This window comes from Eucalyptus grandis, chromosome 7 (genome assembly GCF_016545825.1).
Source record: "Eucalyptus grandis isolate ANBG69807.140 chromosome 7, ASM1654582v1, whole genome shotgun sequence".
NCBI lineage: Eukaryota > Viridiplantae > Streptophyta > Magnoliopsida > Myrtales > Myrtaceae > Eucalyptus > Eucalyptus grandis.
In genome coordinates, this window is record NC_052618.1 from 27,623,291 (window position 1) to 27,635,263 (window position 11,973).

General features: G+C 42.1%; 2 protein-coding genes across 2 annotated transcripts; both read left to right on the plus strand.

Annotated features, from left to right (window-relative positions):
• The first annotated feature begins 1,662 nt into the window (after positions 1-1,662).
• On the plus strand, positions 1,663-3,203 carry LOC104425976 (gibberellin-regulated protein 6). The gene is made up of 4 exons (XM_010038867.3): positions 1,663-1,872; positions 1,968-2,003; positions 2,126-2,156; positions 2,679-3,203. The coding sequence occupies exons 1-4, from the start codon at positions 1,804-1,806 to the stop codon at positions 2,858-2,860; spliced, it is 318 nt and encodes a 105-aa protein (XP_010037169.1). The 5' UTR covers positions 1,663-1,803; the 3' UTR covers positions 2,861-3,203.
• A 7,062-nt stretch (positions 3,204-10,265) lies between these two features.
• On the plus strand, positions 10,266-11,929 carry LOC104427712 (protein RKD4-like). Its single transcript, XM_018864935.1, has 5 exons — positions 10,266-10,366; positions 10,482-10,639; positions 10,731-11,089; positions 11,478-11,735; positions 11,849-11,929. Exons 1-5 carry the CDS (start codon positions 10,266-10,268, stop codon positions 11,927-11,929), a joined length of 957 nt encoding a protein of 318 aa, XP_018720480.1.
• The last annotated feature ends 44 nt before the right edge of the window (positions 11,930-11,973 follow it).

Consider the following 11,973-nt stretch of genomic DNA (forward strand, 5'->3'; position numbering starts at 1 on the left):
CAGGGGGAGCCATGTTCAATTCACAATAACGACACGCCATATACCATATCGATTTCATTAACCAACCAACAGCATCTCTAATATTAAAATTTCCCTTCATTCTCTCTTCTCTTTTCCTTAACACAAAATACAGAGAGAGAAAGTGCATAGAGAGAGGAGAGAGGAGAGAGAGAGAGAGCGGGGGATGCGCGTTGCTGCCTGGGATTGGACGCAGCTTTTCATGGAAAGAGATCATGTGCAGCGTGCAGATCCGCCTCCTCCCCCTTCACATGGCCCCTCTCTCTCTCTCTAAACTCAATTATTGTTGCTTCTCTCACCTCCTTCTAACTCCCCCCACTCGTCCACCACCGCCTCGCATTCCTTAAATAAATCACCCCACTTCCCTGCCTGCCGGCCCCGATCCCCTGTCTCCCCTCCTTCCCTGCACCCGCTCCCACGCCTCGCCACGTCGCCATCGGCCCCCTCCCCCCCCCCCGGTCGTGGGGTCCTGATCGCGGGTCCACGGTCCTTCGGGCGCTCGACAGCAGCAGCAGATCGTTTCCACGAGGGGAAATGGGAACCGTGCGTGTCTCCTCCTTTTTCCTTCTATCCCCCCGAAAAAACCAGAAGGGGGACCGACTAACTGTCCTTTGGGGACGTACGCGCACGCGATCCCCTTCCGAAACACGCTTCACGCCTCCGACCCGAGTTCGGTGGATCTCTCGTGGATGGATGACAGTCGTTTGATTGCCCCGGACCCACGTGATCGACGGTCGCAGTCCCCGTTCATTACCGTAGGACCGTGTCTTTATCCAACTCCCCACGTCGCCGTCTTCTCCATTATTCGCTTCCCATGATCTTGTCCGGTGAATTTGTCTAGGAAAAATTACTCCTTTCTGGATTCGCAGCGCGGGCCGCTTCTCTTCCCTGCTGCATAATGCTCGTGTAGCTTGTCAGAGCAGTAAGAACAGAACAGAGGGGGCGGTGGAGGGTCAGTCGAGATGTGCGATTGAGACAGCGAATGCCCTCTTAACAAAATGTGCTCGCCTTGATCTAGGAACTTGCGGAGAGAATTTTTGGGGTCTGAACAACCGAACCAATGAAGCAGGACAGGCAAAGGATTGAGCAGGGTAATAAATATTACAGAGGCGCAACCAACAAAACTAACCATTGTAAATGTCTGCGTTGCTGTCTTAGGATGTTTCCTCTGTTTTTTTAACATCTTTTTTGGCTACGAATCTCCAATTTGATTTCCTTAAGAAATCCATCTCGTGAAGTCTATAAGATATCTAAATATCTCCGGCACATGGGAGATCTCAGTCGGCACACCACAATGCGCATGTGAATATGCCGTGGATAGATCTGAGGCCGAGCGGCGAGAGGCCGTACCCCATTCGGTACAGCATTGAGATCGAGAGCGAGAACTGGCGTGTTAACCGGGCACATGAGGCAGCCTGATTTGTGGGGAAATGTGGATAGATCTCAATCATTTTAAGCCTGGTGGGTAACGTGGGAATATACTCCAAGATGGGATTTATTTATTTTTCCTCCACTTCTTCTCTTAAATAGCGGATCGTACGAGCTGTTCCATTAAAAGTCTAGCAGAGGAAACAGTTAAAAAAGTAAATTGCGGTTTTTATTAGGCCGGCACCGAGTTCCAACTCGAGGGTCGGCTCATCTATTTATAGCCCACCCTCCCTCAGAGCTCTCGCAGCATCCAAAGCCACCCTCGCTTAGCCTCTCTACCTATAGGCCATTTCTCCAGCAAGCCTCTCTTTAATCTCTCTCTGTGCGAAAGGGGGGCTTGTCTTACCCGTTAGGAAAATGGCCATGGCTAAGCTTGCTTGCGTTCTGCTCCTGGCTCTGCTCGGGATTTCCATGGTTGCGACCCAGGTTAGTGTCTGCACAGACCCACTTCTGCAAATCGGCCGTTAGCCCTTCAAGCAATGTTTGACGAGCTCTGTGTTTATTATCTCCGTCTCTTGCAGGTCATGGCAAAGGAAGCCCAGTACCAACTTGACAATGTAAGTTGCTACGCTATTTTTGCTCTGTAGATGGCCTCCGTTTGTGTCTCTTTTTTCCCCTTAGGAAATTCTACAATGTACCTTATCGTGACAAGGGTTTTTGAATTTTTATCATTTTGCAGGCATACGGAGGTGGAAGTCTTAAGAGCTATCGTAAGTTACTGCAAGGATAAGTCACCTTTTAATATCTTTCCTTTTCTTTTAAAAACACTTTCGAGCCTCTGAGGGGCGGATCTGAACTCTTGAACTAGAAATTCTAAGCAGCAAGATTCAATCTTTTCAAGCCTATTTGATCTGCACCTCCGCATGATCTCAAGCTCAAACCGTGTACATTTGTTTCTCACCGGGTTTAGGAAGGTTGTGAAAAGAAAATTTTTCTTTGGTCGAATTGTGAAAAGAAACTTCATAGGTGGGAAAAGGTCAAAAATTTCGGCTTTCCGTCATTTCATCAAACGCATAGACATGCTAAAAGAAGAAGCCGTTGAGGCATTTTATCAAACATGGAGGCGACATGAGTATCTAGCAACTTTCCGATGACCTTTTGTCTCTAGATCCACACATTTGTACAAAATATTAAAAAGCAAGCACCCTTTGAAGCATCGCATCTCCCCTCTCTTTCTGGGTGGCTCACGAGATTGAAGGGGACTAACCGAAGGCATTTGATGAAATTGACAGAGTGCGCGGGCCAATGCCAGAGGCGATGCAGCCAGACGCAGTACAGGAAGCCATGCCTGTTCTTCTGCAACAAGTGCTGCGCCAAGTGCCTTTGCGTCCCACCAGGCTACTACGGCAACAAGCAAGTGTGCCCTTGCTACAACAACTGGAAGACTCAGCAGGGCACTCCCAAGTGCCCTTGAAGCGCTCCCGCTCAAACCCAATTCGTCCCGATACCATCCACTACTAGTTTTCGCCATCTACTAATAGATTCGTCCAAAAAGGTCACGACTTTAATGACCATTCTGTTTGTTCTTCAGGCTGAGCAAGTGTTTTTTGTGTTTTCCTTAATCCATGGCTTTGGCTCCATTGGGGTTTGGAGGGAATGGCTATGTGAAACCTTCACCCCCTCCCCCAAGTGAGAGCTGTCCGTGTTTTCCTTAATCTATGCAATGTTGACCCATTTAATGTAGCGGTCAAAGGGTCCTTCCCTCTGCTTTTGTCGTTGAAATATGGAAATGGAATGACCTTTCAGTTTGCTTCTGATGCGAAAGCGAAATTTCTGGCAAAAGTTTGACCTGCTGTGATGGGGGGGATGATGGGCAGTTAATGCACATGGCGCCCTTAAAATATCTTCTGGGGTTTCATGAAAATGGGAATTGGTTCTGTCATGGGTGCATATGCAAAAGGAGGCAACTGTTTCCATAAAAAACGACACGAGCATGTGCAGCACAGGAGAGGCTACCCTGTTTAGCAAAAATCTGATCTGACACATGGAATCGATGAGGCCGGTCTGGGTACAGCACTTCACATACGTATAAAGTGATGAGACATACTCCGTGAAAATACTGGGTTAATCGCTCAAGTTCATGCTCGTATCTTATCGTATCGTATGCATACCGTACGCACGTATGTGTATAAGTCCCGATTTTTCCATGCATACCAAAATTTGACTACTGGGCGTATTAAGGGGGTGGCAAGAATTTACTTTATTTGGGCTCCAGACCGAGAATATCCACCAGCCCGAGAAGAGGCCCAGAATCGGCCCACTGGGCTTATTCACTTGCAGTTTGGCATCGTGTTTCGGGCTAAAGAGGGAAGTCCATTCAGCAAAGAACAGAAGGAGAGAATATGTAAAAGAATATGCATGCGGTGTAATCCTTAAGAAAGCAACCATGAAGGGTAGGAGTTATAGATTTTACGCCCCCCCTCCCTCCCCCCTTAAAAAAGGGTAGAACACTAGTTTCTTGATCATGCACAGAGTTACCATGATCCGCAGGAAAAACACTCGTGCCATTGGCAGTTTAATTAGGATCATGTGTTAGTTATTGCGTGGCTAGCCATGTTGTCAATCTTATTGACAACATAAGGTAATTACACAAAACTCAGATTAGGATATTGGTATGTTCAAACACAAAATAAATGAATCTCAATTGCATCAGGTAAATTTGTACCTAACTCCTATTACAAACCTTAAAATGCTTTAAATGTACAAATACATGTCCTGTTCACATGAAAGAATTGCTACTCTCTGTCCTCAAGAAATTGGCTTAATAAAAGTGGCCGCTTGATTTAAAAACAGTGAATCTCATGTTTGAATCACAACATTTCGTATCGAAAGAGTGATATCGGGAGAGACAATTATCATCTCGTGCGTGAATCCAAATATCACTTTAAGAAAAGGAATTGCAGTCGTAGTTTGAACGTAAAAACTCTTGTTTTCGGGTAATTCTGTCAAGAGGGATACATGTGATCTGTATAGAAAGAAGGAAAAGAGAAAAAAAACAAGAAAAAAGAAAAACCAGAGGATACACTTGGGATGTGAAAGAGCCACCAAGCAACCTCATCCTCCCAAATCATTCAGGTGAAAGCCAGAATAGACTGGTTTGACACCCTCTGATCAGATATATGCAGTTTCATGAAGGATGGTGGTGGCTGAGCAACTCTTGCATAACCAAAAGCTTCAGTTACAATATCTCAGGGGGAGAAAAAGAACATAAAAAAAGAAAAGGTTCAAGACAGACAGAGAAATATACGCAACGCTTCTCCTCGGCTTGATTCGGTTGGCTTTTCCGTGAAGAAACAGAGCATCATCATCTTCAATCAATCTCATGCCTCTAGCGAAAGAACAAAGAACAAAGCCCCATGCAAGTTTCACTGTCCCTGTTTCTCACTGTTTGCTCGAATGTAGTAAAATCTGCGCTTCGCTTTCAGCACCTATTGTGAATGGGGTCTGATCCTCTAGGAACTCTTCTCTTCTGGGACTGGTTTGGGTCGAAAGGCGCCACCGCGGGAGTCGGAGCCAGGATCTGTCTCTCGAGAAGATCATCCACAACAGCTTCTTCAGAGAGTAACAATCTGCGTGGCATGTTCTTTACAAGAAGGAGCTTGTTTTCGGTGTGCCATCTCAGGGCCATTTCTCTGGTTGTGAGAGCAGAAACGTGAGGAACAAACACCAGAGCTTGTAGCGCGATGAACAGAAGAATCAAGACCCCATGATTGGAACAAGAACAAGAACAAGAACCCATGAATTGACTTGAGAAAACTTTCATGAAACGGTATGGGCGAAGATGGAGGAGTTCTCCAGTGGCACAATTCCTGTAGAGATGAGCTTCTTGGGGCTGGCCTTTGTTTATGGCGTTTGCGTGATGACGAAGGGTGGGTCCTAGAGCAAATCCAGAGACGTTTTCAAGATTCCACCACCTCTGTCTCTCAATCATAAGCTTCCTGCAACGGAATCGAAGCAAATATAAGGCAGCTCTTTAGAATAATGAAGACTCTCTCTTTCTCTCTCTCTCTGACAAGTTTGAATTGAAAGTTGATGGTTAGTCGCTCTCTCACTCCACTTATTGGCATATAATCCTCGGGAAGCCAAGCATCTTTTTCTCTCCATCTCGTTAAAGAAAAGCGGGGAAAAAACAAACATCTCTATCTATCACCCATCATTCCTCTCGCTTTGCTCTTTTTTACCGGACCAAGACCAACCACGACGCAGCCTTTTTGAATCCATGCCCGAAGTGCCACATCACGGGCCATGCTGACGTGTCGTCCTGCCTGCGTTGGGAAAGGAAGCGCTGGCCTATTGCATCCAATCCAATGGCTAGGGGTGCAGTAAGCAAGCATACGATGCGATCCTAGCCCTAAAGAAAAAGAAACTGTCCCATGCAGATGTTCCCATGCATCTCGTTTGCGGATCAATCGCTAAATTAAATCTGTCTGCAGAACACGCCAGAACCGATGATCTAAATATATTTTCCATTTAGCATATGATAAATGAAATTGCCAAGGCAAAATCGAAGAAGCAAAAGTGGCAGAAGCCTCTGCCAAAAGATGGATTATTGGATTGCAACAGGAGCAAGAAAGCGGCCCCCATGAAAAGAAGAGACGTATATTTGAGAAGCTAGGGTTATTGGGAAACGATACCCCCTTCAAAAAATTGAATAAAAAGAAAAGCCCTAAAAAGAACATATACATACGCACACTTTGGCTTTACGCTGCATGCATGAAATGACTTTTGGAATTTTCAAGCTCTCCAATCCATGCAATGCAACCCCCAAAAACCAGGATTTTTGGTTTCTTGTGCTTGATAATATTATGGTTCCCCCTCTTTATGCCTTTCTTCCTTTCTTTGCCCTCCACAGTATCTTTGGTTTGCCCTCCCTCGCCCTTACAGCCTATGCAAAACTAAATACCATCGTCTAATCACGATAGATCAAGTTGATTACATCTTGTCAAAGATGAAAATTCGAACCGAGCCTCATAAAAGCTACATGTTTCGAGGTACTTTCACGTGTCGCATTTGATCCGGTCCATCTCTTCCTAGTTCTCTCTCCATTTTTCGATGTGTTTCGCTTTTGGTTATTTTGTGGTAAGATTAGCCAATGAAAATCCACATTTGAGTAGGGGCAAGATGGGAGAGACCGGTCAAGGGTCCAAGCCGAAGACCAGATTCTCGGAGTGGAGCCGTCGAGCTTTTAGCATAACGGATTTAAAGCGAAAGGAGTTGAATGACTCGTTGCTTTCCAAAGATATCATCCTTCCACATCACTCAAATGACTTTATGAAGTTATCACTCAGTGCGATGCATGTCCATGCAATCCCATAGGCATCATCACATTCTCTTTCCTTTCACTTTTGTTTCTTTTCCAAAACAAAGTGCAAAAAAAAAAAAAAATCAAAACAAGGAAATTCTTTAATTTCCTTATGGGCAAAGGAACTTGTATCATCCCCAAAAAAAAATAAAAATAATAAATAATAAACGAAAGGACAATTGCGGTTAGTGGTGCTGAAATGGCCCATTGGGCTTGAGCGGGGCTAGGGTTCTTGTCTTGTAACTTAGGCATTGTCTAGCACAAAAAGAGAGTGGCTTCAAAGAAGGATTGGGCTTGCTTGGACCATGCCGAACTCCCTTTCTTTTCATTTCAACTCGAAAACATGAGAAGAAAGGAGCTAAGTATGTCGTGTCCTATCCTATCGTGTTCATAGTTTCTCTTTGGCTGCGTTTGGCAGTTAGGATAAAATTCGGGATATAATAAAATTTATCTTATCCTGCGTTTGGTACTTGCTTAATACAAAATAAAGTCGGATATAATAAGGATATAAATTGAATAAAATTATTCCATGAGAAATGTGAGATAATGTAGATATGATTTCTAACATCTATATTATGAAAGTTATTTTTCTTGAATAACAAATTTCTTAAATTAACAAAATTAACAAAATTAAGATTATTCAACCAAAAAAAGTAAGAAATTTAAAATTATATCTCAATATATAAATAACATTTGAATTATAATATGGGAAATTCAAAACAACAAAAAATAACAATTTGGTTATTTTATTTTAATCTTATTTTTACTTATACATTCGAATTTGATTCTATTTTAGAATATAAATTCAATATAAATATATAAATATATATTTCTATTTATTACTTATTTTAGGTATATTAGTATAGTTTATTTTTTAATAAAATTTTATTAGAGAATGATAAAAGGGAAGAAAGACATAACAAAGAAATTAATTAAAAAGAGAGGAAAAAATCAAATATAAATAAAGTAGGCAAAAGTGTCGCAAGAGATTTTTATAATCTTCATTTATAAAACAATTTATTCATTTGATACTAATATGCCATTTATACTAAATAATGTACATGATATAATGTAAATATATCATATTGCAATTATCAAATAGTGGATAGGATATAATAAAATCTCTAGATTTCATATCCTATCTTATCCAATTCTATTCTAGTTAGAAATTTGGGCGACCAAATACAACTTTTGCGATTCATATATTTTTGCCTGTCGTGTAAATGACAGTGTCTATTATTGCTAAGCATTTGTGGATTGTGGTTAAGGTCTAATTGGAATATAAGAACTTATAAGTCATATTTCGTCAAGTTTTTCACTCACTCGACAAAGTCCAGAGCAAGATCAATTCTCGTAATCGTCCTATTGATCAAACACGTTTTATTTTTACCCACATTGACTCTCTTTGTATTTTGATTCGACTTCTTCTCAATAGTCATGCGTATGTAGTTTAGGAGAGGTTTTGGTTAGAGACCGACGATAACAATCAATATTAATTTGGAACTACATAGTACTAGTGGAATTCTCGAAAGCGATGGCATGTTTTGTTTCGTTTGATTTACAGTCCATCGTGCAATTAATCCCTGGGGGCCGTCCGTTGTGGAGATAATAAAGGGAACATAAATCATCCATTAAAGAAAAAAATTGTAGCCAAATAAACTTAATCAATAATTAGCATTTGCAACCATATGTAAATGGCCGTAACCGATCACACTTAGAATAATTTTCATTGAATATTTTTGTTGGCTCTTTATTTTATTTTTTTGAGTTTTATCTTCTCGATAGAAACCCTTGCGGTAATCATTAAGTTGGGTAGCGTCACCTCGCTAATTAAGATCTTAATTAATGATTATCTTTTTGGGGAACGAGAACCTCAAAACGGCGAGTTCCTTAATCATGATTGCTGTTTTCCAATGGAAGACTCAAAGCCAAAGACGTGCGAATATTCATGGTGGCGCAGAAAACAACGTGGTTCTTCACGCAAGCAAGGAAAAAGAGAGAAATCTCAAAATACTATGAATTTGGCATTATGTATTTGTCAAGTGATCTCGCTTGTAATTGGGTCATATTAACCAACATCGTCAAGATTCAAGCATACTTCTCGAAATATTAATTGCATGTTTCCTTAGAAAAGGTTAGGGTTCTAAACTTAAACTTAGTGGTATTTTGTCATTTGATTACTTGCGACAATGTCACGAGACGCTATTTGACAATATCTTTAGTAACAATGATGCGCGAAGGTGGACACTGGCCAAGGGATTGTCGTTGATTTTGTGCCCATTATGTCAATCCGCGATATGTCCTACAGTGATTGCTAGAAAATTTTGGTTTCAGATCAATCTAGCGGGTGAGTCACGTGGCATAGCGAAGACGATATTAATAGGTGAAGTCAAAATGATGTTGGATCATATAGGTTTTTCAAGTCATGGAACTTTAATTTCTCAAGATAACCCACTATATAAACTATGTCCCCACCTCCAAATGTTTCCATGGTTTTCGTGGTATTGGTTTAGAAAAACGACTACCTCCATTACCTTCGAAAGCGCAAATCACCCCATATCTTTTGGAGTTATGATTAGCTGTGAAAATTCTCCAATCAATCCTACAATTCTTGTACGAATGTCATTTTGACTCTTAACTTTCCAAAATTTTGTTAAATTAGTTCTAAACCTTTATATGAAATATTAATACGGTCATTCCGGTCAATTTTCACTGAAAATTACTGATGTATCTCAATTAAAAAGGATTATATTGGAATTTCTCGAAATGGTAGCAAAATTGAAAAATTTAGAACTGAATTGATATCCATACAATAGGTTTAAAATTGAATGGACAATTTTATCACGATTAGCCTATTTTACATGGAGTCCAAAATGACATGATGCGTGATTTAGTATTGTATTTCCAAGAGAAAAACAGAAGGTTTGATTACTAAGTGATGACGGAACGTGGCACACATGCATGTGGATACGTTAGGGGCGAACCCTATCTCACGTAACCAAGAACCATCATAATCTACCTGCATGATACCATCACATGAGCAACCCAAGCAATCTATCAAAACAGCAATCTTAGAAACACCAAAGTGATTCTTTGCACTGGAGATCCGATGTACAAGACTCTCTCGCCGTCGTGTTTGGCCGTCGTCATTATTATTAAAGATTCCTCGTAATCTCTCTCTCTCTCTCTCTCTCTCTCTCTCTCTCTCTCACTCTAAAGTTGATCATCATCGTAATCTTGTAACTCCCGGAGACATTTGCGATGATGCGTAATGAATGAAGGTATCGATTCGCGCATTGCCCGACGGCGCGCGCGATCGCCAAGAAGATTTTAATGAAGGTTCATTCACGACACAACGACACGAATGCATGTGTGCGTCTCGTCGTCTACTCCTTCAACGTATGTATTTATGCAGTTGCCCACCCCCACTTCCTCACAATTCGGATCTATTTAATATGGTCATTACGTGAAGAGATTAGCTGCGTGTATTCATCGGAGATTTTCTTATGGTTTGGCCATGGCAAGAAGGTCGCTCAAGTCCTGGTGCAATTATGAAGCAGTGGCCAAAGAAGAAGACGACCCTTTCTTCTTCCCAACCCTCCTCTCCCCCGATTTCAGGTACCATATTACGTCCTGGTTTTGCTTTCTTGTTCGTTCTTTTTTCCTTGGTTCTTTTTGACGGTATTCGATTGTTTCTCTAGTTCTTTTAGCTTCACGATACCATATTTTGCAGTGGAAACGGATGTTCAGCGTTGGATGGGAACTTTTCTTTGCCATTTGATTATCAGGAGAGCCTTTGCGAAGCTCCTCCTCTGATCACAAGCTTCCCGCTCGATCCTTTGTGCCCACAAATTCTTGATTTTGAGCACAACCCTCATGATGCTGTTCAAGGTAGTGATGACGTTGAAACACTGATTACTCTGATCTAATCCTCGTTCTTTTTATTTGATTCTGTGTGGTGGCTTAAGTGCTGATGTTGCAGAAGGTCTTGATGTTCAAAATTATTCAGCAAGTGGGACTGGGATCTTCGAGGAGATGTGTGCACGGAACGAGCCCAAGAAACGTGGTCTGTTACTCCATAACAGTGGCCAAGATAATTATCTTAGTGAAGTGCGTGGTGGTGACAAGAGATGCGCGAAAGAGGAGAGCGATAGCGACGGCAATAGCAGAATGCTGTCGAGGGAGCAGATATCGCGGTACTTCTACATGCCGATAACTCGAGCGGCAAAGGAGCTCAACATCGGGTTGACCCTCTTGAAGAAACGGTGTCGAGAGTTGGGCATCCGCCGGTGGCCCCACCGGAAGTTGATGAGCCTCCAAACTCTCATCAAGAATGTCCAGGTTTTAATTTTCATTCGCTTCCTATTTTTTCTTCTCTTTTGACCTGTTGCATTCAGAGAGATTCAGTGGTGTTCGACTGTAACATACATAAATCGAGGCAAGTACGTCGCATCTGTTCGAGGAATTCTAGCGAAAATATCGGTTTCAACAGTGGACACGAATTAGTCCCGCTTCAAGTTGATTGTACTCAATTGAATTAAGAGTCATGTAAATACGCTTCGCATTCAGATAAGAATTCGCAAAGGGCAATACGAAACCTGCCTGTTTACACGTGAGAAGACGAAGCTGACTTTAACCAAAGGGAACTCAACCTAAGAACGCATCGCGAGAAAGCTGCCTTTTCAGGTCTCCCGATGTTTTATTTCGTGGGATGGCTTTGGATGCGCAGGAAATGGGAGGAGACCCGGAGAACGTAGAGCAGCTCAGGAAGGTGGTGAATTTGCTTGAGCTAGAGAAGAAGATAATGGAGGAGTTCCCTGATGTACAGCTTGAGGATAAGACAAAGAGGCTGAGACAAGCTTGTTTTAAAGCAAACTACAAGAAGAGGAAGCTGGTTGGACCGATGGACTCAGGAAGCACTTCTTCTAAAAGCAGCCCAACTGCAGAAGATGAGGGCATGAGCACGGGAATGGGATATGAGGAGGACGTGAGATCTCTCTTGTTTGATGACTCCCCTTCATGTAGTAGCACTATATGATTATCCTAAATCTGAGAAAAACACCCTGTTTGATCCGGTATTTTGCTGTACAAAAATGTCAGGGTGAAAGAAACTGGGCTGTCCACCTCAGTCCTGCTAACAATGATGCAGCGGTTGCTGTTATAAAACAATCATATGCATGACTAGCAATCACCAGTACCGGACATATGATATGCTCCGCAACCAT

Coding starts and splice junctions, on each gene's coding strand:
- LOC104425976 (XM_010038867.3), top strand. CDS start 1,804: ATGGCCATGGCTAAGCTTGCTTGCGTTCTGCTCCTGGCTCTGCTCGGG. Junction 1,873..1,967: donor TTTCCATGGTTGCGACCCAG/GTTAGTGTCTGC, acceptor CGTCTCTTGCAG/GTCATGGCAAAGGAAGCCCA. Junction 2,157..2,678: donor TGGAAGTCTTAAGAGCTATC/GTAAGTTACTGC, acceptor TGAAATTGACAG/AGTGCGCGGGCCAATGCCAG.
- LOC104427712 (XM_018864935.1), top strand. CDS start 10,266: ATGGCAAGAAGGTCGCTCAAGTCCTGGTGCAATTATGAAGCAGTGGCC. Junction 10,640..10,730: donor CCCTCATGATGCTGTTCAAG/GTAGTGATGACG, acceptor CTGATGTTGCAG/AAGGTCTTGATGTTCAAAAT. Junction 11,090..11,477: donor CTCTCATCAAGAATGTCCAG/GTTTTAATTTTC, acceptor TTGGATGCGCAG/GAAATGGGAGGAGACCCGGA.